Raw genomic sequence first — 26401 nt, 5'->3', positions numbered from 1 at the left:
GTACATTTAGTTTGATGATGTTCAGTTTTAGCCAACAGAGGCTGGCATGTTGTAAATTTTCACTTGCAAAATTACTGACTACTGACGGCGATATTCCAGTATGACCATAAATCATGTTCTTTATTTATCCAAAAGCTGAAAGTTAGAATCCTGAAGATCGTCATGGTAATCAAACCCCATCTTTTAATTCCATCAATGGAGGCACCTTCTCTGCATTAGTCATTCAAGGTCTTTATGTTCTGTAACTGTAAGTGTAAGTTTTCAGATCTGCAGCGTGTGTTTGTTTGGTGTCACTGTAAACAGATACATCAGTTCTGTTGTATTTTTCTGACAAAGCTGCTGCTCATACAGTGTTGGCTGTAGTATTGAATCACACTTGCTGTTACCATGGTAACGAAGGGGGTCACCAAAATCAAAGCAGGGCTAAAAGCCAAAGTACGGAAACCACACACACGGTTCAGTATTTAAAATGAATTTTAATATCTCAAAGGTTGACTTAACTTTTCCTAGAGGCTTTACATGTACAGTATGTACACAGAACATTTACAGTAATGTACTAAAATATGTTATGGAGACATGGTTGTCTAATAAAAAACAAACAAATACAATTAAAATGTAAACCCATCCACTGAACTGTATCAACTGCTATTCAAAAGGTACACAAAAAACTTCGAAAGACTTTATTTTAAAAAAGTTTAGTTTTAAGATCAAGAAAAATGCAAATCTACTGAATCGTTACACCGCAGAGCCTGAAATTTTATTAGACAAGTTCCAATAGCAAAATTTGCGATTTCTTTATCACTTTAAATATTATGATGATGAATAGAGGCGCACAGTGAGACCAATACTTTTAAAACAAAAGTCATAAAAAATAAACCTTTTAAGAAACAATTTTAAAGAAAACAACCCTGATATAAAGAATCTGTGACTAAGAATAAAGAATAAACAAAATCCGTTTTCACTTTTACATTTTCACAAATCTTTCGGGAAAGATGTCTTGCAGTATGGGGTGTATGGACATATAGTGCCTGTGAACCTCTCATCTTATTCTGTATTTACTATATTTGGCCCTAAAACACAATTTGTCAACCTTGTGGGCAGGACCCCATGTCTGGAGATTGACATGGACTTACTAGACTGATAGACCAATATTGGCTTGACATGTTTTAAATAAAAGATAAAGGTATTCCCTTAACTATGCTATAGTGAAATTTCTGGGGTCATGAGAATTTTGGGATATACAATATAAAAATTGTCATAGTGGAACAAAGTTGAGAAAGTCCTTTTCTATTTATCTTTTGGCCTCTTGTCTGTTCTCAACTGAAAGATTTGTGCAAATGTAATTTCCCTTTCCTGGGCTTTGTCGATTCTTTATTTCTGGCATGATTCAGCGCTGACTCTCATTTTTTTAATCACATGGAGTTCAGCTAAGGACAGGAGTAAACAGATGGTTATAATATTTAACAGTTACTAACTCTACTGACTGTGTTGTAAACAGATTTCTTTTCTGCATGCAGCGCTAAAACGCTTCCTTTCACAAAGCACCAACAACACTAAAGGGTGAAGTCTGACAGACACCTTTGTATGCAGGTATGTCTTAATATAATATAACCCAGTAACTAGAAGCTGTTAGTAGAATGCGCAGGACATTTTAGTGTTGAAAAAATAGGCTTTATACACTGTACACTGTAGAGTGTATGTGTGAATACATTCATGTATTCATATTTACTGTATCAGTGCAAATAAACTCTTTAAACTTTGCTTCTACATATATCATCCATAAGGACAGAGCAACATTGTCTGTAGTCTCATGAAAAACAAAATGTACAGGTACCTTTGTCCAATCAGAAACAGGGCACTGACATATATATTAAAATACAAAAACACCCACACAAACACAAACTACCAACCTACAGTTTGGCAACAAATCATTAGACCTTTGCCTCTCAACAATAAAGAGCTCAACAGTAATGTCGACTGATTATCAATTTCAATGGTATGATACTGTACACTGGTGCAATCAATACTGCACATAAATGTATGAAACACTTTCTGATACAAAAATATTACTCTATAATGCAATAAACTTTGCATTGGAACAAAAAATAGTCTGTGAACACCAGAAGATAAACATGATACAATACATAAACAATCAATACAAAGAAATAAATAACTTATAAACAGGTGCAAACAACAACAAAAACGTTTTTGCAATATTGCCTTCGCTGGACAAGATTTCCATTTCTACATTCTGGCTTGGCAGCACAGCTTCCCTTTACATCAGCCTTCAGAGCAACGGACGCCGTCCTCGTGTCTGTTCAGTAGTCTGCAGATGTTTGTGAGACACGGTGCCGTTTCTCCACGAGCGCACAGTCATCTGCTGCCTCCATGTGGACAGTAGCTTCACCACTTGTAAATGTCAAAACTGTCTCCCACGGTCCTCTGTCTAGCTGATCTTTTGCAGCAGTTTCTCCTCTATCAGTTCAAACTGCACGCTGACTGACATTTCTGCGATGAACTGGTCACATCCTTCCTTGGTCACCTGTTTGCAGTATCGCAGGTCGATGTGACATATGCTTCCGCAGCGTTTGAAATAGGTCAGCGACTGGTCTGTGACCCTGTTACAGACTGCACAAGGAGAAATTGGGTTAGAAGAAAAGGAACAAATGATGCGTAATGGGTCACCTGTACTGACAAAAAGCTATGACACACATGGATTAATCGACCCTTTAGGATATTCTAGGGCATGAAATCCAAAGGCCTCATTGTGGTGAGCAGTATTTTGGGACTGCTGCACCCAACAGGAAGCGAAGCTGCATTTTTCTTTCAGTTGTTTCCATAAATGGCATTCCAGAGAGACAACAAGCATACAATCTGATTAGTTTTAGCAATTTTGCACTTTCCAATAAATGGTGAAATCAATTTTTATGTAATTTAGTACCCCAATAAGTAACGCCACAAACTACAGCTTTCAAAAATGATCATAATGTTGAATCAAAACCTCTCTGAAACAGTTTCAACAAAAACTGAATATTAAAATCTTCACGAAGAGAGGATTTACTGCAGGACCGTAAAATGTAGGTGATATCTATTTAACTGTAGTTTACTGCTTTACCATTTTACCAAAGGTGACAAAGGTGACATTGAGTGCTACATTGAGTATCTGTCACAAGTTTAAGTCTCTCCAAGTTGATTTTCCAACCTTTGCTTGACATGAAATGACACAAGTTGGTGTGTGGAAGGTGGAAAGCAGAGTAAAAAATAGGCATGTACTTTGGAAAATGTTGTGTTGCAGTGTGAAGTTATGTTATTTGTGTTTAAGGGGAACGGTATTGATCCTTCAGCTAAAGAGATGATACTTCAATGCATCTAATAAATTCAAGTTTCAGCCATGAGAGGGAGCAAGTCAGATGCAGGCAGATTTACAGCCAACAAAGACAGGCTCGCACCTGACAGGTTGATGTCAGTGAGCGAGTCTCTGGTGGTCGTCCCTGCAGCAGTCAGGATGTTGACAGACTGGTCAGTCACGTGGTTGCAGTAGCTGAGATCCAGCTTGGATAACAAGGGCATGTAACGGATGATGAGACGCAGAGACGTGTCCGTGATGTCCAGCCCTGCCAGACGCAGGTCCTCCACGTTACGCAGCTTACTCCTGTTGTCTAACTGACCTTAAAAAAAGAGAGAAGGGGATTAACAGTGGGATAGAGAAAAAGAGAGCATTTACTGTCAAAGTATTAGTGTGCCTGAGCGTATGAATTAGCCCTCGTGGTAAACGTGGATATTTGTTGTGATTTTTGTGTTTGATAGTTGTTCATGTCGCTATATATGTAATTGCAGGATACGTCCGGTGATGTTCTATATTTTTCTTATGGTCATTAATTTCCTATTTATTATTCCTTGGTCATGCTCACTCTGTTATCCTCTACTTTCTCGCTGTTTAGTCAGAGCCTGTGAATAGCAGGTTGGTACCTGGCCTGTTATCTGTTGGGGGCGACAGCAGGTCCCTCATCTGGGCATCTTTCAGTCCCTCAACCCACTGAACATCCAGAGTTCGCAGCAGAGGACAGCTGGAGGTGCAAAGAGCAGAGACGGCCACCCAGGAGCATCCCGACAGCAGCAGCACACGCAGACCTGCAGGGACAGCAAAGACATCCAACACGTCATGTTAAGTCAAGCTACATTTTCTTTGTGTTCTTTTGTCAACTCCATTAGGGGTTTTCTACGTGGCCACAAGCAGCAACATAGCAAGCTAAATATATACTGGAGATTCATCTCATATTCAGCCTGGTTAAGAAATGTGTCCTATTTTCCAGGTTTTCTGTCTCCAGAGTTTTAGTTAATCTGAGGTCACAAAATAAGCCGACATAGATGCAGTGAATATTCGTGTCTAATTAACTGAATGATCCTGCAAAGAGATTTATGAGTAACAAAAAAATCATACAAAGTAAACCATCTAAATTCAGGAGGCTCTGGGGATACAATTACCAACATGGAGGAGCCATGTGGGAGCATGTTACTGCAACACTTGGCTCATATTCAGAAAGTTTGACAAAGACAATACTCATCCGCACCAGGAAAATAGTAACATACCTGCCTCTAGTACTTTCTGTAATCTGCAAAAGGAAATTTACTCAAAGGTTAGATAACTTTAATATTTCCCTGTATATTACATACTGGTTAAATACATAGTTCATTTGGTAAAATTACTGCATTACTGCTAATGGTTACTATTGTAAGGTTGTATCAAGGTGAGTCACCCTCTCCCGGTATCCATATAATTTACCTTTCGAGTAATTTTTTCATTTTCAGAACCACTAAGAAACTAGTTCCTCATTTCATTCCATTACTTAATTTTTATAACATACAATAATTATGTAGGGAGAAACTAAATTTCAAAAAGAGATCTGTCTCAGAAGGACCTGCCCAGCTATAGTGCATTTTGGGGTTTTTACCTCCCTTTTGTCCCCTGCTTCATGTAATATTTAACACACACAAATACCAGAGCTCTCTCATTTCCTTCCAAAATTGCATCTTATCTCATCTACTGGCTGTTTATAAAACACAAACACAGTGCAGTGGTTTTCAGGTTGAATGTTTATTTACCTGGCAGTCTGTTGATGAGCCAGCTGAGTTGCTTCTTGGAGATGTTGGTCCAGCTGAGGTCCAGAGCTACTGGCTGTCTCCGGATGATGCCGCTCAGCATGAGTGGCGTGATGGACTTACAACGGTTTAGATTGATGTGCTTCCAAAGCCTCTTGTCGCAGCACCTGGCGAGACACGCGGGAAATACTTTCATAGCAACGCTGTGTGAGGAAGTGTGGAAGACGTGCTCTCAACTCCACAGTGCATCTTGTACTCACCATCTGTTCCAGGTCCTGCACACGCGCATACACACACAGAGATCTCTGTGAGTCAGGTGACTGAACACCGTCATCCACATCTCTCGTCGCATCACGTGAGCTTCACCGTCGTTGAGAGGCAGCCTGTCAGGCGGGGGGCTGATGGGTGGGGGCCGGATCACATGGCGCTCCATTTGGATGCATTTTGGCGGTGACCGGCAGGGGAGTGGCCGGGGGCATATCGGTGTGATTGGTGTGCTTCTGTTCCACCCCAGGGGAGAGTAACCGCGTGGCGTGCCGTTCACCTCCCGCCCGCGGTGTCGCAGCCAGTCGCCCAGGTCGCTGCTGCCGTTATTAAGAGGCCATCTAGGCTTCTGGTCTTCTACTTCATTTTCGGGCTCAGGTTTTATTGGCCTGTGGTTTTGATTGGCTAGGCAGTCCTCTGTTTTCAGCGGGCGTCTGTTTTGATTGGCCAAACCTTCTTCCATTTTAAGGGCCCTGCGGCTCTGATTAGTGGTTGAGTCCTCTGTTTTCAGTGGTTTTCGGTTCTGATTGGTCACTGAATCCTCATTCTTCAGTGGTCGTCGATTGTGATTGGCCGGACTGTCCTCTGTCTTCACTGGACCGTGGTTTTGGTTGCTCAGACAGTCTTCCGTCTTGGGAATCTCCTGGTTGAACTCTTTGCTCAGCTCTTTGTTGGGGAGGCGTCGCCGTTGATGGCGAGCCTTAAGATGAGCAGAGCTCCTCTCCTGAGCCTCTCCTGATTCGCTGCTCGGCCCAGCTCTGGGAGAGTTGGAGGAAGAATGGTCACTTTCTCTGGCTGCAGATGTCCTCAGCAGAGGACTTAACATGACCTTGCCTTTGTCCTCTGCACTACTGTCTCTCTCTTTTGTCAGCGTCTCCTCTTCCTCTTCCTCCTCATCTTCGTCTTGGTCCTCATCATCATACTCGTTTTTCTCCTTTAAATGAATTCTGTCCAAGGGGAATCCATCTTCTTCATGATCCTCCTGATCGTCGTCTTCGTCACCGTGATCGTTCTCTGTCTTGATTTGACGCAGCAGCTTCGGAGTCATGGGATCATCTGGTTTTGAAAGCTTCTTCTACAAAAGAAAGAGGAGGAACATAATCATATTTGAAGCAGTCAGAACTGTCTGTTTATCACTGTGATGAATTTGAAAATACACTAATTAAAGTTTTTCATATTTGATTTTTACTGTATATTCTATTTTCAATATAATTAAGGGGGCTTTATGAAATTCTGAAATATTTCAATCTAATTTTTTAATTAAAAATAGAGACAAATTGGTCCAAGAAATCCTCCAGGACAGTGTCTGCATAGCAAGCAAATGCGCACAGGATCTTGACCCAAAAGCTGCTCCAGTGCTTTGCATATTTTCATCCAGTTCAATTCTTCTGTTCTCAGGATTTCTATGTCCTTCCCTTGACAGCCACATCTGTTTGCTTACTGCTACTGCTGCACCATGACCTGCTGGATGTACTACAGCTGTTAATTTCACACAAAAATTTGAATGCAATACAAATATTACAGCTCATGGTTAACAACGTTCTGATGCTATGATGGTATGTTATCAAGTGTGCTCATTAAAGTGTGTTTTTGACACATCTGTTCAAAAGCATGTTGTACACCTAGGAGGCACCACTTTGTTCAGTATAACTGACAAGATTACAAATAGATGAGGCTCTTACCTTCTTTTTCACAATGACAGGTTCATCATTGGTGTCAAAAAGTTTCCTCTTTTTCCTTAGTGGGTTGTCCTCGAGCCTTGGTCGGGGCGTACCATCCAGAGACAGCAAGGGAGGACGTTTTTTTGGCGGCTCTTCGTCTTTCCTCTTGGGGATTTCTTCCCGCTCTGCTTTCCTCTTCACAGCAGATGTGGTCGTCAAAGCAGTAACAGTTGCTGTAGCCACCATTGGGGGGTCAGGCTCCTCTTTTGAATCCCGGTTTAAGCGTGGTTCTTTCAGTAGCGAGCCAGGAAGGTTTGATGCATACTTAAACCCTGGCCCCCTTTTTTGCTTTGAGGCCAAAAGGTTAGAAAAAAGAGAGCACAACTTTATTTTACTGGTTCTGACATCCTGAGATACATTTGACTTTTAAATCAGTTCATGATTTAGACTCATACAGAATGAAGTCCATACAGATGCTTACTTTCCCTGTTTTCCCTGCATGGTTGCACTTTGGGCACTCCCAGCAGTTTGGCAACTCATCATTGACAACTCCGTTTGAATCTTTTACCTGAACAAAAGGAGCACATAGACACTATTTGAGTAATTGAGTAATTTCACAAATTTTTTTCAATTTCAAAATTGAGTAATTTACCTTAAGACAATTAGGATGGACAATCTCATTGCAGATAGAGCACTCCATGAGCATGAGATTAAATTTTTCCTCCTCATCCTCCACAGTGTCCTCCTTCCCTGCCTCTCCACAGACAAGACACACTGCTGTGTGGGGCAGGACAGGCTGGAGAAAAAACACAGGCGATGAGATAAGGTCAAATCACTGTCCTCTTTTAGAACAATTTCTTTTGGTCAAACTTGTGATTGACAAACTAGCTAGCCCACACTTCATATTCTGCCACTTATATAATATCCATTAGTTTAAGGTTCCATTACAACGCTGCACTATCTATCTGCAATGTTTTGTATACGATACCTGTGGGCTAAACAGCATACGGACACTACAATCTTTGAAATGTGATGCCAATCATATTACTGTGATTTCAGAACAACGCCCACTCACATTACTCAAACTGAGAAGCCAGAAAATTAAAAATCCAATCTGACTGATGTAATACTGACGTGATGTGGAGACATATTTTACATTAAGGTTATGGACAATTTATACAATAGAATAAACTGTGTTTCTGTTATTTTAATTACTTTAATCATTGTTGCTCTAAAAACTTTTTATTCATTTGTATTTGATTATATTCACTCTGAATCCAGTATGTCCTGAACTTAACAACTTCCAGCTTGTTTGTTGATTATTGTCAGTCAGTTAGTAAGCAAGCTAGATGCATTACTCATGTGGCACAGCAGGTGATGATAAACTGTGGCATATACTTAGCTCTGAGTACTGCTCTGAAGCAGTATCAGACTAAGTGAACATCAAGAGTGGGATAAACATATTGGCATAGCTTAAACCACACATTTCTAAACAGCTGAAGACCTCAAGTGTGGGATAATGGCACAGATGCCAAGTCTCTCTCACTTTATAGCAGCCAGACATGTAAACTGAATCTACCTCGTTGTCCTTATACTCTCTGTTGCGGAAACAATCAAACCCATTCCTCTCTACGTGTCTCTGTCCATGGTGCTGAAACATTCAAACACACTCTCCATGGCCGTCTGCAAGTCCTGCTAACACTTCTACTGCTGCTACTACTTGCTTTTATTATTATTACCAGCGTCACCACTAAGACAAATGGAAAATAGTAACCAGCAACCACTCAGAGATACCATAGCAACCACCTGGAAAAACCCTACCAATCACCTTGTATTGCCCTAGCAACCATGTAGAACACCCTAGCAACAACCTCACAACCACATGGACACACCCAAAATCAGGTATTCAAATTAAAAGAAAGCCAAGACCATGAAGCAACCATTAATGGAATAGTTTGAGATTTTGGGAAATGCACTTAAAAGACTGATACCACTCTCATTTCTGTACGCTGAATATGAAACTACAGACAGCAAACTGTTACCGCCTACCAGCACCTACAAGCTCACTGACAAATGTGTTACAGCTCATTTCTTTGAGCAATACAAAAAAGCTTAATGTAAAAATGACAAGCTGTGGTTTTATGGGGGTTTAATATTGCTCGGCCAAGTAGTGACTTCTTTACTGATTGTCTGACAGATTCATGCTGTGACAAGACGCCAGCAGGAAATCATTTGGGGGTTTGTGTATGTTAAACAAACAAGATATAAAGTGTTAATTTGGGAGCTTTATAGGTGCTAGTAGGTGGATTTTTTTTTACCTTAGGACAGACCCAGTCTAGCTGTTTCCCTGTTTCCAGCTCTTATCATCATATCATATAATCGGCTGATGGCTGATTCACAGTAAACATACGGACACAAAAGTGGTTTCAATCTTGTCATTTAACGCTCAGAAAAAAGGCAAGTAAGTGTATCTCTCTAAATGTCAAACTATTCCTTTAACATTGTCTATATGAGCAATATGAACAAGGAACTTACTGCGATGCACTGCCTCATGATGCAGGACTGTTTCATACGGCCCGGCCCACCGAACTTCTTCATGTCTTTACAAAAGTGGCACTCTCCACACTCTGTCCGCAGGCATGCCTCACACTTCCGACAGCGGGTCCTTCTCCTCCTTGCGCCAGATGTTCCCCGACTAGCTGACAGCTTGACTGCTGATGCAGGAGAAGCTGCCATCTTAGGTTTCGGCCGATTGGGAGGCCGGGGCTAAAAGGATGAAGAGGATACACTGTCAAGTACCAAAAACCATAAGCCAACAAATATTAGACGAATAGGCATCTAAAGGTCTGATGAATTAGTTTGTTGATGAAGTATGAATGTATTATTTTTAAAAATATTTATCAGTTATTCTGCCACATATTAAGTATGCTACTAGAAATATACATAAACATATTCAATTATAATAAGTGTATTTATATAATTGAAGTCCTATGTATAATAATAGTGTGAAGCATATTTGGAGCATGTTGTGTGTCAAAAAAAAGAATTTTAAGTTTGGGATCCTCATCTGACCAGATACTTAATGGTCAGAAAACGATATATTATTAATTATGTATTATTATCAATTTGATCGTTCTGTGATGTTTTTTTTGTTTCCAATTTATAATGATTTTTTGTGAAAGGAAGGCATGATGCTAAAGAGCACCTCAATCTAAAGCTCTGAATTTCTTAGCATTTCACTTCATTAAATAATTGTGCTATGGCCCAATAATAAGCACTTACAATCATGTTATATAATAAGAAAGACCAAAACATTATATTGAATTCAGCTGGGGTCAGTGTTATGCTGGATGTTGGTGGTACTGCCTGATCCTTTTCTCTTTCTGATTCTGGGTCAATGATTACAAACAAAAAAAATACAAAACAGAAAAAAGCACCTGCATCCTTATATGCATACGCATATGTATGCATGCATTTGTATATTTTCAAACACAAATCTGATCAAGACACGCTGTGTATAAACACATTATTCATGGCTTTTAAAGCACAAGATACAGGAGAAAACAAACACATCAAGAATGTCCCCAGAGGCGTCTTCCAGATTTAGTACTTCACTTGCTTGCATGTTCCTACTTCAAAGAGAAGCTGCACTTATGGCTACATTTCACACATGGATCACTAGGACCCATTATTGTGTGTTAGGGGGCGTGCAGACAGATTTATAACAGTACACATTAAATGTGCTCTATTTAATAGAAGCGGGTAATGGAGATGAGATGCCTTTGATCTGCATCATTACTGTTCTTGTGTTATATATTTTGCTCCTTTCCAAGCTCAGAACCCAACCACAACAATGTATTTTTAACATGAAAACCACATGTCAAAATGCTGCCAACCGTGCCACGTGAGGAAACGTGTGGCAGTGTGTGAGATGAAATAAACGAGAATGAGGAGAGAAAAACGCTGCAGCTCTTGGAAATGAAGATCAGATTTCTTTAGTTACATCGGCAGTGCAGATTTTCCTAGCGTCAGCATAGCAACAGCCACGTCCCGTTCCCTAACAGAACAGTCTATGACACACAGACTTGTAACCAATAAGAACTGTAATGAGACCCTCTAACAGAAAAAGAAAGCAGCCTCAATCTTAGGCATATTACAATAATTTATTCTAACAACAGCCATGAAATAGACTGACATAGGCATTCAGATATGTGGTTACCAGACAGGATTAGAGTGAAATATTGGGGGGGGGGTTGGGCGTGTGCAGTCTGTACTGTACTGCTCTGTTCTGGGGGTATTCAGGAGGATTACAGACAGGAGGAAGACTGAAATGAGACCAGATATCCCAGGAAAAGAAACCCAGCAATGGAGCTAAAGCACCGTATTCTGTAACACTGGTCCTGCCAGGTACAAGTGTCAGACCACAGGTTGAAGTTATGATCAATCTGCTGAAGTCAGAGCAAATTAAATAACAGGTAGCCAGACACTGTGGCGTATACTGTCTTTATCACTGTTCTGTTACACCTGGAACTCAAACTTCATGTGAGATGGTTGAATTAAAAATGATAGAGGGGAAAAGATTGCCGATAGCTGTCCATATTGTCCCCTAAATCCCCTCTAAACCCCCCACTGTCTGCTAAGGGGGTGATCACGAAAGCAGATATCCCTCTGACAGTATTAAATGACAGACTAAGTTAACAACAATATTATGTCTCTCAGTTTAAGTAACTACCTTCTGTTTCAGGACCACATGTTTTTGCAACAGTATCTAAGACCAGGAAAAATGACACAGTTTAGTCTTTAGTTTAGCAATCAGTCATTGTTGTATACACACCTCTTTGCAGCACATAGTGTATGCAATATGCACGTGTCCCCCCTTTGTAGAGTAATAAGGACAGTACAAGTGACCAGCTAGTAATTCCTGGGTTCTTCAAAGCTCATTCAGCTGGGAATCATTATGTGAAGCAGACTCTTATGTTCAGTGACACAGCCTTGGCAACTCTTGAGCTACTGTGGAGAACAGTGGAAATCAATTACTGTAGTGTACTTAACATCACCTTAAGCACACACTGAGGACAGGGCGTACTGAGCACAGATTGCAGAATCAACAGGAGTAAACAGCAATTGTTTTATCAGAGCAGAAGAAAATTCAAAATCAGATAGCTGGTTCTAGCAGAAATACACCTAAAGTCTACACTGACAGGAACAGATCAAAACCACATTTTTATGACATTTCTCAAAAATTTCTCCTTAGGTTGTCTAGGAATATGCCTGGAAACAATTGACTTTGCAAAAAAAAAAAAAAATTGGGTTCACGAGTTCCTGGAGGGATTACTTTCCTGTTAAGCTTTAGAGATGGCATATGTTGTAAAGCTGATGCTGCACAACATGTGATCTGCTCTGGTACACAATATGTAGGGTTTTTCCCAGATTTTAATTATTAGACAAAGTTACACACCAAAAATCTCTGGTGTGTATAGTAACTCAGAAGCAATGACGACTATGGATTGAAAAACAGAAAAAATAGTTTCAATCAAAAAAAACTTAAAGTATATAAACCATGCTTTCAAGATGTTGACAAGATACTGTTCAAGCAGGTATTATGGCAGTTCAAATAATTCACAAGTTGTTCAGATTGGTGCTAGATGCTCAACTGTTGGCATGTTTGGCTTTTGGGCTTTACTACCTAAACTCTAAACAGTTACTTAGCCTGCTATGGATATCTTTAATTGCTGTTCAAATAGCTTAGCTGTGACACCAAGAACAGGTGCATTCACATGACTAGAGCAAACAGACTTGAAAATGTCTGATGGTATTTTTAAAAACGGAAAGAGAAACAAGGACTTAGTCATCTGCAGTCAATGTTTTTTTGTTTTTTTTTTAAATCCAAATGCACATAATTAACGTAAAGGGGTGTGGTTCAGAGTTAAGTCAGAAAAATATTTAAAATGAACAAATTTCTTGCTGTGTAAGCAAGTCTCAGCTCATCACCCTGACATTCACACTGCACAATATCAAAAAAATAATTTCTTAATGACTGCCCTCTCATTAACACATGCTCGCACAATAACCTTTTTTTTGTTTTGCTGTTACACATATTCTCACATGCACATCCACTGCTTTTGCAATAAAACCATGAAAGATTCATTTTCTGCATCTACATGAATTCCCATTCCTCTGCTTCTCTCCTTTGAAACAACCAATAGCAGCCCTGAGGCTCTGAGCTATATAAACACAGCCTTCTCCTGATTGCTGGCTTTACCTGACAAAAACACACAAGCATGCACACACAAACACACAAACAGAAAACCTATAAGAAAAATAAAAATAAACAAAGAGCAAAAATCAAAGACCAAGCTTAGAAGGTAGACTAAATCAATGCATTTCTCTCCAGGTAGCTCCATTTCCTCGCTGCCCTGTGATGCTGCACGCTGATCTGTCTGGCACAAGCATTCCTCTGGTGGCCTCACTATGCCTGCCTGCAGGGGTTTGATGTGCTAACCTGCTCAGAGTCTGAGTCGTAGTCCTCATCATCAGCGCTCAGCGACATGGCCATGGCTGGTTTTCACACACCGTCCAGCTCACAGCAAACTGACATGGCTGCAGTCTCCTCCTCCTTCTACTCCTGCTACTGCTGTCTGGCCTACAGCCCTCCCTCCTGCTCCAAAGCTCCACAATACCACAAGCAGATGTAGGAAACACAGACAAGCCTGCCTCATTAATATGGATCGACTCCCTGTAAAAGAGGAGGGGTGCTGGGAAGCACAGGGCCAATGGGAGGCTGCTGTGCATCAGAATATGTACTGGGGTAGTCTGCCTCTATCCAATGAGAAGAGAAAATGCAGAAATTGTGTTGTCATATTCATGATGAGTATCACAGGAAGACGAGAGCAGGCTCTGCACAGCCAATAGAGCCAGATGGCATCTCATTACAAAAGGCAACACAAAGAGGCCCCACGACCAGCAGCTGGCCTTTGGAGGGATGGGTGGGGGTGATCCAGAGGCTCCATGAGACCAATAGAAATCACTTCCATACATTCATATACAACACATCCCATCCTCCCTCCTGCTGGGGCTTCTCTGCCTGTCACACAGACCATGCGTTGTTTGGAAAATTAATTATTCACAGAAAATGAAAGCATGTACGATATTTAAAACATAAAATAGATAAAAATAGATTCATACTGTGGCACACGCAAACACACTTTACTACTTAAACTTTACACTTCACCTCATTTTGGCTGACATGCTGTCTGAGCACCTACTGTATTCTTCACCACCCTTAAAATTATTTCTGCACATTTTGACAAAATTAATACTCATTTCAGTAATTAGTACTCTGACTTTCTAACGTGGAGCATTGACAAAAAAGACTCAATGAAATCAAAGGATAAATAATATAGACATGAAGACAACACAGGCCCTTCAAACCTGCAACTGTTTATAGCTGTTTAACATTGTTACAATGTCACTATTTCACATGGACTTTGTCTTAGGAGGTATTTTGTATAGCAAGCTGGTGCCCAAAAGGCACATGCATGAAAGGCACTTAGGTAATGAACATCTACAGATTGAAAATATGACTGAAAATTTCCTTCAAAACCACAATGACTATCGATTTCTGTAAACATTCACACCAGTTACAATAAATTCTGATACCAATTTGAGCTCCCAGTAAGCTGGTCTGAAAAAAACATGTCATGTAATGCTGTTCACAGTAATCAATGTTTTATGTTATCTACAATTCACTTAAATACTTGTTTTGTTATCCAGAGCACAAATTAAATTGTGTTCATGACAACAAAATACAGTATGTAGAAGGGGGGGGGGGCTAAATAAATAATAAAAAAAACTCATTATATACTTCGTTAGGCAATACTGCAGCCTGTTAAGTCAAAATTATGCAAATAAGTACATCTACTGCTCCAGGGAAAGAGTGCAATGAGTTTCAAAGCAGGAGAGGGACGAGAGTGTAAGAGGGACTGAAATTAATGAGACAACGAGAGGAAAATTAGGAAAAAGGTAAGAAAAGTAAGAACAGGGAACGCAAGAAAGAACAGGAATGGGAATAATGTTAAGCATATAGGTGTGAGCAACAGAGTGTAGATGTACACACTGCTGATTTTTTATGATGATTCAATTAAAAAAAGAGATCAAAGAGAAATAAATTGGGTCAACCTGATGGTGCTTCAAATAAAAACCATTCTAGAGTAATGGTAAAAATAAAATTATGAAGCCGTATTAGTCTGCCTCTAATACTACAATTAAAATTCACTACTAAACCTTTTCTGACGATGAGTCATGTTTATCATTTACATATTTCTGTATTGGCAGCTGATTTGTAATTGTATGACACAAAAGTTATTTTATACCATTACTGGTTTTGAGCTGTTACTAGGGAGAGTAATCTGCAGGCTGTGGCACAAGAAAAAATACTTAATACTTAACAGCTAACTTCTCAGATGAAAAGTTCAAACAATTTAGTCAAGCAACAGGTGCATAACATCAAAACTGATATTTTTTCCATTGTATTTAGTGATCTAGCAATGAATGAACCAATGAATTGTGTCTAAAATGTTCATCAATTTGATTTGAAAGCCACAAAATAAATATAAAGAACACTATTTGGTGCAGAAAGTGTCATGATGCACCTGACATATTCTTACCTTTATAGTTTTCTTAGGCCAGTACACCACAGGAAGTCCAGTGATCGCTAATTTGGGGTCATCATCAGCATGTTCCTTTAAGACAACCTAGATGGCCACAAAGACATTAAAAGGTAAAAATGAACTGTGTTATGTCTATTGAATCATATCTGTTATGTACTCATGTTTTTGTCATTTTTTTTGTTTCTTACCTTCATGTCCTCCAGCAGGGCCTGTGCGTTCTCTATTCCCTCTGGGACACTTTTCTTATTTTCAGGGAGTGACTCCAGCTTCTCTATCAGTGTCCTCAGTCCGCTCAGCTCAAACTCTGTCAAATGAGTCCATTTATTCTGAGACTCTGAGGCTGGAGAGTCAGAGGGGGTTTTGGGGAAATCTAGAGAAGTGGAGCAAGGATTACAGCTGTCCTCAGAGTCAACAGATAAAACTGCTTTGAGGTGTTGGCCCCTCCCGTTGTCAGGAGAGCAGGGGCCATCCTGAGTGACTCTCTCTGGTTTTTCACCCTGCTCCTCTCTCACTTGAGTCTCACATGAGTCCTCGTTCATGTCCTGGCTTCTTGAGTCAGAGGAGGGGCTCTCTGTGTTTGCCTTTGTTTCATAGTCTGAAGGGACAAAATAACAAAGAAATTGCATTACTAAATCACTTAACTTATATCTCTCAACATTGTTATTTTTCCAGTGCCATCAGGTGCAGAGATAATATGCCATCTGGTAAAAGCAGAGAACCAGAGTGAATTATATGTTCAACAGGAATAAGCAAGTTTAAAAAAAAAAAAAAGAAAAAAAAGAGAGATTAGAAGCAGCTGGGGGGATATACCTACATTTGTAGGTGTTAGTTGGACGTCCCCCAGCAGAACCAACACACAAGACTGTCGACTTTCTCACTTTACATCAGCAAAGACAACTCTGTCCATAACCCACCCTTTCAAATCTAATGACCTGTCAGGCTGCACAGCTCTTGATTCATAGGTTTAAACCAGCGAAAGAGAGCTAATGTTCACAAATGGAATTAGACTATCCTGGACTTAGAAATGAGGGCGTGTCGAAAATGTTACTGCAGAGACTGTTAGAATGCAGCAGGACAGATGGAGATCAGAAATATCATTCATTATTAACATATAATAAGAGATTTAGTAACTTGAGAGAGCTAATTACAACTGCAGTACAGGATTTTAACAGTATCACACAAGACACACAAGAGATGTTACAAAACTGCCTGCATTACGAAATTCCACTGACCCATTAGTACAGGCTCTTTACGGATCTCCTGAGAAAGGTAGGACCGTTTGGTCAGGCAGTGCAGGTATCTCTCCAGGACATACCAGCAGATCTCATGGTAGAAGGGGAAACGAAACTTGGAATGAACCTGAAAACAGAGACCAAAAAAACATGTATTTACATGCACTCAAGCAATCTAATTATTGCTGGCTTTTTTGTAGTAACCTGATTTCTTAAATGCCACGTAATTAAAAACCGGTGTTGTTGGAGTTCTGCGGGCACAGATTTCTGCCTGTTTTGACGTGTACATTTATATGACAGACTTCAGACAGGAAAAGAAAAGCTGTCACTAACAGCAGAGTGAAGGGATAAAGAGTCAAAGACATTTTTACAAGTTACCACCATAAAACACACACATAAGTACTGCCTTTGGGTCCCACATATCTTCCTCACTTTTACATTTGTGTTCACTGTCTTTTTGTCACTGCTAAACATTTTGCTCTTTGACTCTTTTCCCTTATTTCCCTTTCAATATCAATTACACTAATTCCCCCTCCACCACATCTCCAACTCTGATGAATCTTCCTCTGGCTCTCCGGGAGATTAATTTATCCCAGGAAGAGTTTAGTGTTCTGCAGTGCAGAACAGAGTTCAGCCACACATCAATGTAGACCCCTACCTTGGTCCTATTCTCTATCTCATGGATGGTGAGCTGCATAGGAATGTTAAAGCTGTGCAGAATGTTCCCTCCAAATACCAGAGTGTCCTCTGGAGTGTAGACAGCATGAATCCACCCTTAGTTTAAAAAAAAAGCAAAAGTAAAATACTTATATAAAGAGATAAGGATTATAGAGGATTCATATACTGTATAATGCTCAGATAAAGCTTAAAATTTATGTTCATTCAAGTGGCAGCTAATCTATTCCTTCTGGCTACTTTAAAACAACCATGCCAACACACCAGATGGGATGAAGAAGGTGTATCCTTGCTTGAGCTCCACTCTCTGGCATCCATCAGCTCGGTCTCCCAGGAATATGTCACTCTGCTTGCCTGACAGGACCCAGTCTTCATATAGGGCAAGGTTATGAGCGGTGGGAGGCACCAGCCAGAACACCTGAGGAGAAGCAGAGATCCTTATTTAGAGATTATACTGTACAGTCATGGCCAGGTTAGATCAATTATCAACTCTGTAACTGTCATACTCAAGGTTTTCAGAAATATTACCTGACATACACCTTCTTAATTTCTGTCTTAAATGTTCAATGACATTGATACTAATAAGTGAAGGCACAAAATATCAGATATGTTTGGAGACACTAGAATGAACTTACTTTCTGTCCCTTGAATACATGATACCAAACTGAAGTTCCCCCAAAATCGATGTGGAAATCTGTGTAGCAGCCCTTCACACTCATCAGACAATACCTATAAGAGAAAATTAAACAACAAAATTATTTACAAGATACACACCGTACAAAGTAGATATTAAGGCTACAGCATCCATAAAAATGTCTAAAAAGGAAATGCACAGTTCAACCAATTACAAGATAGCAGTAATCTCAGTTGTGTTTTACAAAACATTAGCTACCAATAAAAATCACTCACAAGAGCACTACAGCATAGAAAATTGTTCACAATAGGACATCGTTCCTCTGGAAATTAATTGGGGAATGATTAGCGCTGCGAGACATAAATGATTCACCAATTTAGCTCTGTTTATTAGGACAAAATATATGCGCTGAGGTGTAAACAGAAATTTAAAGAAAGGAAATCTTTACACTGTATTATGTTGTGCATCCCACTGAGAGATGATGTGACCGTTTCTTGAAACAAATGAAAAGCTAGTTAGCCAGTCAGTCAGTTGTAGCAGTCTGAACAGATAAATGTTAAGATGCTGAATGATGTGGGAGCCTTATGCCAGCTATACTTCTGCTCCATCAGGATAACAAATGACTTTGACTGCAGCAATAATGAAAAATTAGAAATCAAAATTTCACTTGCATAAGAGAACATGACCATTATTTAAAACTGCAACTAACAGTTATTTTCATTATAAATAAATCTGCTAATTATTTTCGTGATTGGTCACACAATTGGTGGTTGAATAGTGAAAAATACCCATCAAATCACAGCTTCCTAGAGGCCGAGCTGACGTCTTCATGTTGCTAGTTTGGTGTTTTTACTCTTAAGAAACACATATGAAACATTATCAAACTGCCAGTCAATAATTACATATTTCTATTGCGACATTTTGATTGATTGATATGATTTACAAATTTGTAAAAGGACTATTAAGCAAAGCTTACTCTGAAAATAAACAAAGCTGTACAATATATCAATACATTAAATTCATGCCCTATATTTAACATCATTATGACAGAATGATTATATGCTAAAAGAGATTGAAAGACAGCAAAGAAAATTTTCAGTTAACATTATGACAGGTAGCAGTTTACAGGGAAGCCTTCAAGCATCAGTCTGCTTAGGTAAAAATTGCAAGCATAAAGATGTTTGAAAATGTTACAATAAAATAAGTGTTTCCCACAGTTAACCTGCCATAACTTGGAACACTGTAATTTTTAATAAAGCTGAATAAGCATCATGTCCGCACCAACACGAAGCATTCCTTGAATATTAAAACAACAGATAAACTCCACTGGTGGAAACTAACCACTATTGGTGAAGCTGGGATGAAAACTGCTGGTCTCTGTATTATTCCATCTTTTACAGCCCAATACCTTCCACAAGCACACACCTAAGCCCAATGAGCAGTATTTTATAAATCTAATTAGAATGTAATGTCACTCAGGAAAGGGACAGACAGGGGGAAGTGGGATTAGCAGGGTCTCTTTATGATGGGAGTGAGGAAATAAGAGCAACTATGGATAAAAGGAACAGCACGGTTGGTTTTGATTCTTAGCTATGTACTAATGCTGACAGCTGATTGGCCGAGAGGTGTCTGTGCAGTCAGACCACAGCTGTTATAAACCATCCTCCACCATTGAAAACTCTGCTGCCTAGCAACAATCAAGAGCACTTACAGGAGGTGGATAACACTGACAGTATGCAGCGCTCTACAGTGATGGAGACATTCATATGGGAGGGGAATCTGTATTTTGTACCAAGGAAGCAGAAATTTTTTCCCAAGTATTTTTTTATATCTTGTTCTACACCTCATGTTTTACTTTGACTGACACACAGCTCCTAAGAGGACTTTGTCAAAAGAGACACACAATTGAATTATTTCATACCTTTGCACTTTAGGGTACTTCATCTCTGAGATTACATTAGTGGCTTCTGTTTGACTTTGTTTCAGATCAGGAGGCCACATGTTGTCCACCCAGTCAACTTGATCCACCTGTGGGAGAAATCAAAACAGCACTTTTAGTCTTCAATCAGTGCTGTTAGTCAAACTGACTTTGATTATGGCACCAGGTTTATTACCTTCATATAACACTTCACAACATCAAGTGGACTAACTTAATTATTATTGTTTATTTATTATTAACAATTTATTTAATATCAACAATGACCTAATGGACACATGAATTTCCCCTCGGGGATAAATAAAGTATCTATCTATCTATCATACAGAGAGTGTCTGTTATGTTACCACTGTGGGTCGCTTGATGAGGTTCTCCAGCTTAGTGTGGCTGAACTCTAAGCTGATGACATTGAAGAGTTTGTCCCGCTCTTCCTCTGGCGTCTCATAATACCGGACAAACTGAGCCATGCTCATTTCAGAGCCTTTCTGAGTGCTCACATCCATGACATCCACAGACCGACGACTGCCTGCAAGAAACATCCCGGACACAAGGTGAAATTAACTGAGGAGCGCTTCCACTGTCATTACCATGTGATACAATCTGTCTGCAAGGTGGAATAAAGAGAATCACATGCTATTTGAGATTTATACACAGAAAATTTGTATTGTTCACATTTGATAAGATTCCAACATGAATAACTGCAGCATATCACATGTAATTCATCATCTATTCCACTAGGTGGAGCAACTACACCCCAATCGTGCTTTCAGGTTTCACTTTACAGGGTTGTATCTTAGTGTATGCTAAAATAATTATAGTTGGAAAATTGTCTGATCATGTTGTTTAATATATTAATAACAGATTTTTTTTAAAAAGTGCAAGATACTAGATGGAAACATATAGTTTTTAAAGTATTACATAGAATGTCCCACAGTAAGTGGACATGGACACACACACCAGCCATCACCCATATACTGTAAAAACGACAGGCACAGTACAATTAGCAGTAAGACGGGCGTGTGTGTGTTCACTAATTAAATAACAACATAATAAATCAACGACATTGTTACCGGTGTAACAATAATAATTTAAATATAATTTATGTAATTTAAAAATACTGCAACTACGAACTTTTACTTCTTTGTGAATTATGTCCACCTGCCTGTTTACTTTTAGCAGTTCTTATTAGTTTGGGTGCTTACTTTTCTTTTGAATGAGCACTATCATACAAAAAAACAGCAGCTTTTTTTTTTTTTTACAGTGGATTTTACACTTTTTTCCACTACTTTTCACAGGCTTTGAACTCACTGTCCCAACCACAAGACAGAAATTAAAAATAATAATTTATTATCATTCAATCGTTTTGCTCACTCACTCACTAACCTACACAGTTGTTACCCCACCAGCTCTTATTCTCTGGTTTGGCAGCTGGGATACTTTCTCCCTTTCAGATGCACCAAATTGCTACATCAGTACACATGCATGGATTACACACGTGTGTGTGTGTGTGTGTGTGTGTGTGTGTGTGTGTGTGTGTGTGTGTGTGTGTGTGTGTGTGTGTGTTGTTTATAGCATTCAACTTACCAACTAAACCTTTAATTTCACTAACTGTGAATTCTGGATCAGGCATTCTATGTGAATCAAAGACAGGGATAGATGACATTCAGTTCATCTGTTACATGCACTGCCAAATGGCTAAAAACACAAATATACAGCAAGTACTGTCAAAGGTTATTCTTAATAACTATCAGTAAACAGGTCGATGGCTTCTCACCTGATCCCTAGTCCATCTTTCTCTTTAAAAATGAGTGGGATCCTGAGAGCCTCCCTTTGCACGTACTCATAAGTGAAGTCTGCAAGACAGTGAGTGTGTGTTTTAGTCCAAAGCATTTATAGAAACAAGCAAAAAGTCATGCATCTTGCTGGACAGATATCTGCTTGTATTGCAATAACAACAGAGCCATAACTGATCAAAAGAAAATATAGTGTTATCATTGTTATATTACCTTTGCCCTCCATCAGGTGGACAAAGTTTGCGTTGTAACTGTCACTGACGAGCTTTTCCTCCACGCTGAAACCTCTGATGTTTGTAATTTCTTCAACGTCAGACAAATCCTCGTTTTCGTCATACATCCTCCGGCAGATGGAGCGCTGCCATTGAAAACGAGATGATTTAAATGACAAAACTGAAACACGAGTGCAGAGCGAGCTCATACTGTCACAAAGGCCCCTGGCTGTATATAAACAGACCGTATGACTTGTGCAGAGTGACTTAAAATTATTTTATTGCAAACTCAAAACTGGATGAAGAGGGGAGTTTTTTTTGATAGTACGTTACGTTACTGCAGTAGCATCGTTTTTAACTGTGACGTCAAGTACAATAACCATTAAAAGACACTTGTCCTGGGAGAAGGCAGCTGTGTTCGTTGGTACGTTATCCCATAACGATAAATGTGAAATGTTTGCAAGATTTCACTGATTTAGATGTTGGTTTATCTTGTTTTAACTAACGTACGCTCGCTGAACTATTATGAAGACAAAATAAGTTTTAAAATCTAAAATGCCAGGTCTATCGTTTTTTCTTTCATGGGCTCTGACTTGAACAGCTTTAGTGACTTGACAAATATCCCAACGGTTGTAGTTGCAAGCGTTAGCTTAGCTAACTAATTAGCTCGCTGCCAGTCTCGCTTCATAAGCTAACGTTAACACGGCAGATGGTACACACCAGCCTGCGTCCAGATTCAGCACACGTTTCCGCGGGCTGTGCCATCGTCTCTTGTGAATGTTTTCCAGTCACTCAGTTTCGGGAAAGCATCTTCGTGCGTGGCGAAGTTAAAGAAGCACTTTAGCTACACGCTTTTCAGGTTCAAAACAAGGGAACCATGTTTTTGTGTATTACGTCATCGTCAGGAACCAAAACATTGTAGGACAGCGTCACTGCATGTCAGTCCACCGCTTTTCATCTGCTTTTACAACCCAGGAAACCAATCAACTACACCGTACAAGACACTGTTTGTTTGTACCCGAACTAACACCGTTACCTGTAACGAATTATTCGCGAATGGCGCGATTCACTATGGAAAGTAGAACAAGCGATAACGATCTTGTTACCTAAAAAATGCAGCTCTTACTCATTTTCATTCATTTTAACAGTAATAATAATTTCTGTGCACTGGACGTGGCGTGAATGACGTGGACGGGTGTCACAGTGCCTTCAACCGTTCAAGTTTTTTTTAATTTTTTATTTCATTTTACAATTACCACACAACGAAGGTGGTAATTACACCAGTATTACCTCAAGGCTAAGATGCAACCCCCATTACTGAGCAAATATGCAGTCAACAGTTCACTCAGTAGCGGATGTTGTCCTTAGAGCGCACAGACTTGTGGGTAATGCAAGGTGCAGGCACGCTGGAGACTGGTGGTGAAAAAATAGCTTCCGCAGTTCCGTCAGCTGGCGAGGGTAAATGTTTTATAAGAGTACACTGTTAGCATGTTGAACGCTTGTTTCTGTCGCGTCCCGCAAGAATAACAAGGTAACTACATCGGCCCTGCTCGTCCAGTCCTCTGTTAAAAGGTACAAGATGAGTCTGAACGAGCATTCACTGCAAGCACTGTCCTGGAGAAAGCTGTACCTGAGTCGAGCTAAACTGAAGGCTTCTAGTCGGACATCAGCTCTGCTTTCTGGATTTGCTATGGTAACGCTGTCTCCTAAACTATCCTCTGACTCTTCTGTATGAATGAACCAGTTATATCCTACAGTAGTGAGTTGTATAAAGTTGTGTTTCCTGTTCTCTTCCTTTACAGGTGGCAATGGTAGAAGTGCAGCTGGACAACAGTTATCCTTACCCACCTGCTCTCCTTATCGCCTTCAGTGCCTGCACTACTGTCCTTGTGGCTGTTCACCTGTTTGCTCTGATGGTCAGCACCTGCATTTTGCCCAATATAGAGGCTGTCAGCAATGTCCACAATCTCAATTCTGTGAAGGAGTCTCCACATGAGCGAATGCACCGTCACATTGAACTAGCTTGGGCTTTTTCCACAGTCATTGGTACACTGCTCTTCCTAGCTGAGGTGGTTCTACTCTGCTGGGTCAAATTTTTGCCTGTTAAGCCCAACAAGTCCAGCAATAATACAGTTTCATCTGGTGTGGCTGCTGCCATTACCTCCACTTCTATCATGGTCCCTTTTGGTTTAGTCTTCATAGTCTTTGCTGTGCATTTCTACCGCTCTTTGGTCAGCCACAAGACTGACAGACAATTTCAGGAGCTGGAGGAGCTTTCTAACCTCACCAGGCTTCAAAATGAGCTGGACAACAGAGGGGAATCTTCCATCTTGCAGTCTCCAAGCTCACATTTCCCATAGAAATGTATGATGAATACAGATCTATGGTGGAACTCTAACTTCTTGGAGTCTCTCCAAGCCAGAAGCCACATTATCGGTTTCTCTTCTTTTTTTTCTTTTTTTTACAGGAATGAAGTTGTATATCTCACCTCTTTGTTGTGAAATTTACTTTTGTGAAAAAAGTTGTATTTTTAGAAGACATGTTTGATCAACTGTGAACTCACAAATCTGCCATAATGCATGTAACTTGAAATTGGAGAGTCTTAACTGTGATAGTTGCTTGATTTATCTCTTACATTATGGCAGAGGCATCTGAACAATAACATGGAATCCTGTCTGTTGCCTGCTGCACCTATTTAACTGTTTGTCAGTGATCACTGTGTTTGTTAATATATATTACCTTGTTGTGTTTTGTAAACTACGAGTATTTAACTCTTTCTTCCTTGTTCACAGTGTATATGTTATTGCAATGTTCGCAATGTGCATTTGTAATGCCTGTTGTTTGTGTAGACTAACTCAACAGCTGCCAAAACTACAGTATTATTTGAGTATATTTGCTGACATATTGTAGCAAAGGCTGTGGCGCTATAATAAATACTTTTTTTTTACCAAGTGGCATTCAAAGTTTCCGAGTTTAGAAAATAATTTGAATATACTGAAAACATATCTATGCTACTTACATATAATTACTGACACAGGCTACGTGAATCACATCTAGAACATTTTAAGTTACAGTGATGAGAAGATTTATACAACAGTTAGTTCCGACCAAGTAATTTGATTGGACGAGGGGTATTCCATGAGTGCTGACAGAGAGTATAACAGCACTGGGACTTTTAACTTCATGTATCACTCCGCTTCACAGGTGTTTTATTAACCATTAGCTAGTGTTACATTAATGGTCGTTATCTATGTTAGATTATAACACATTTTGTACCACAAAAATTAATATATTTCCAGAAATAACATTCAAATTAAATTGTGTGTGGTCGTCAGAAGAGGATGAAGGGAAGAAGCCGGGATACTTAAGTGCATTCCTGAGGTAACAGGCAAACAAAGTAGCAAGGTAGTGTGCACTGTGAAGGTCAGGAAAATGTTTTTGTGTTACTTAGCAGCGGTCCAGTACCACTCCAGTTGCAAAACTAGGCCTATTCGTGTTGGCGTAGCCAAATGAATGATACAAATAAACTAACAAATCATAATCTGTTTTATTTAACTAATATGGCGCTCGTCTAAGTGTTGTATAAAAGTGTGATTGTATTCGGTACTCAGGCTGCGGCCTTGTACCTATGACTGAATCACAGCCGTGCTGATATTCAGTACATCACTCCTTCTTGTGTGATATTGCTTAATTAACACATATCTGCTTAGATCATTATCTTTGCTGTATGACCAGCTGAGCAGGTCCTGTCTGATGGGTGAATTTTCATTTATACTGTCGACACTTAAGCTTTTTAAAGAACTCTGACTCGTTACACCTCCACAGAGGTTACATTTTGACATCAGTGGAGTACTTGTTGATATTAGACACTAGTGTTCCTCTGTGCTTCATTTTGTAAAGCCAGAGCACTGCACTTGTCTCACTTATCCTGAATTAGCATGTTTCTTTCATCATTCACTCTTAGTACCCATGGAGTGCTTTCCCATCAAACTGATGTTTATTCTAATTTAATTTAACTGGGGATTTATTCCGAACAATCTGATAAATCTGAGTAAGCAGTCTGTATAGAAGTTCAGATGTGGCTGGAGATCCATTCAGAAGTTAAGGTATTGGAAAGCAGAAAGTTGATAGGTCCTATCTGGTCACTTTAGCAGGCGGTTGTAGGTGCAGATGTTCCATCATAATTCCATTTTCTTTCAGGCTGGTTGTGGGAGCAATTATTTGA

The 26401-nt window shown here is 39.7% G+C and overlaps 2 protein-coding genes across 3 annotated transcripts; one reads left to right on the top strand and one right to left on the bottom strand.

Moving 5' to 3' along the window:
- Positions 1 to 456: 456 nt before the first annotated feature.
- kdm2bb (lysine (K)-specific demethylase 2Bb) lies at positions 457 to 23069 on the bottom strand. Of its 2 annotated transcripts, XM_023406461.2 has the most exons (21): positions 22897 to 23069; positions 22178 to 22322; positions 21946 to 22024; positions 21756 to 21802; positions 20519 to 20697; positions 20157 to 20263; positions 18237 to 18330; positions 17866 to 18019; positions 17585 to 17700; positions 16927 to 17053; positions 15883 to 16289; positions 15692 to 15778; positions 9561 to 9791; positions 7678 to 7821; positions 7507 to 7593; positions 7047 to 7373; positions 5361 to 6439; positions 5104 to 5267; positions 3970 to 4131; positions 3450 to 3668; positions 457 to 2628 (listed from the first exon to the last, which is right to left on the bottom strand). In XM_023406461.2, the coding sequence occupies exons 1-21, from the start codon at positions 22939 to 22941 to the stop codon at positions 2447 to 2449; spliced, it is 4182 nt and encodes a 1393-aa protein (XP_023262229.1). In that variant the 5' UTR covers positions 22942 to 23069; the 3' UTR covers positions 457 to 2446. The 2 variants fall into 2 exon arrangements, with proteins under 2 accessions (XP_023262229.1, XP_087030185.1); XM_087174059.1 differs by lacking the exons at positions 15692 to 15778; positions 15883 to 16289; positions 16927 to 17053; ... (7 more) ...; positions 22178 to 22322; positions 22897 to 23069 and adding an exon at positions 13528 to 13735.
- orai1b (ORAI calcium release-activated calcium modulator 1b) lies at positions 23054 to 25127 on the top strand. Its single transcript, XM_023406462.2, has 2 exons — positions 23054 to 23869; positions 23979 to 25127. The coding sequence occupies exons 1-2, from the start codon at positions 23756 to 23758 to the stop codon at positions 24534 to 24536; spliced, it is 672 nt and encodes a 223-aa protein (XP_023262230.1). The 5' UTR covers positions 23054 to 23755; the 3' UTR covers positions 24537 to 25127.
- Positions 25128 to 26401: the final 1274 nt, after the last annotated feature.

This window comes from Seriola lalandi, unplaced genomic scaffold, assembly GCF_002814215.2.
Source record: "Seriola lalandi dorsalis isolate HSWRI2012SDOR001 ecotype SW California unplaced genomic scaffold, Sedor1 jcf7180002054309, whole genome shotgun sequence".
NCBI classification, from domain to species: domain Eukaryota; kingdom Metazoa; phylum Chordata; class Actinopteri; order Carangiformes; family Carangidae; genus Seriola; species Seriola lalandi.
This window is presented reverse-complemented; position numbering and strand designations above follow the sequence as displayed.

What these genes read in the sequence shown, in the direction of transcription:
- kdm2bb (XM_023406461.2), bottom strand. Translation starts at nt 22,941, where the DNA reads ATGGCACAGCCCGCGGAAACGTGTGCTGAATCTGGACGCAGGCTG. An exon ending in AAAGATGGACTAGGGATCAG is followed by an intron (nt 21,803 to 21,945) that starts GTGAGAAGCCAT and finishes TGATTCACATAG; the next exon opens with AATGCCTGATCCAGAATTCA. An exon ending in TGAAATTAAAGGTTTAGTTG is followed by an intron (nt 20,698 to 21,755) that starts GTAAGTTGAATG and finishes TGTTTCTTGCAG; the next exon opens with GCAGTCGTCGGTCTGTGGAT.
- orai1b (XM_023406462.2), top strand. Translation starts at nt 23,756, where the DNA reads ATGAGTCTGAACGAGCATTCACTGCAAGCACTGTCCTGGAGAAAGCTG. An exon ending in TGCTTTCTGGATTTGCTATG is followed by an intron (nt 23,870 to 23,978) that starts GTAACGCTGTCT and finishes CTTCCTTTACAG; the next exon opens with GTGGCAATGGTAGAAGTGCA.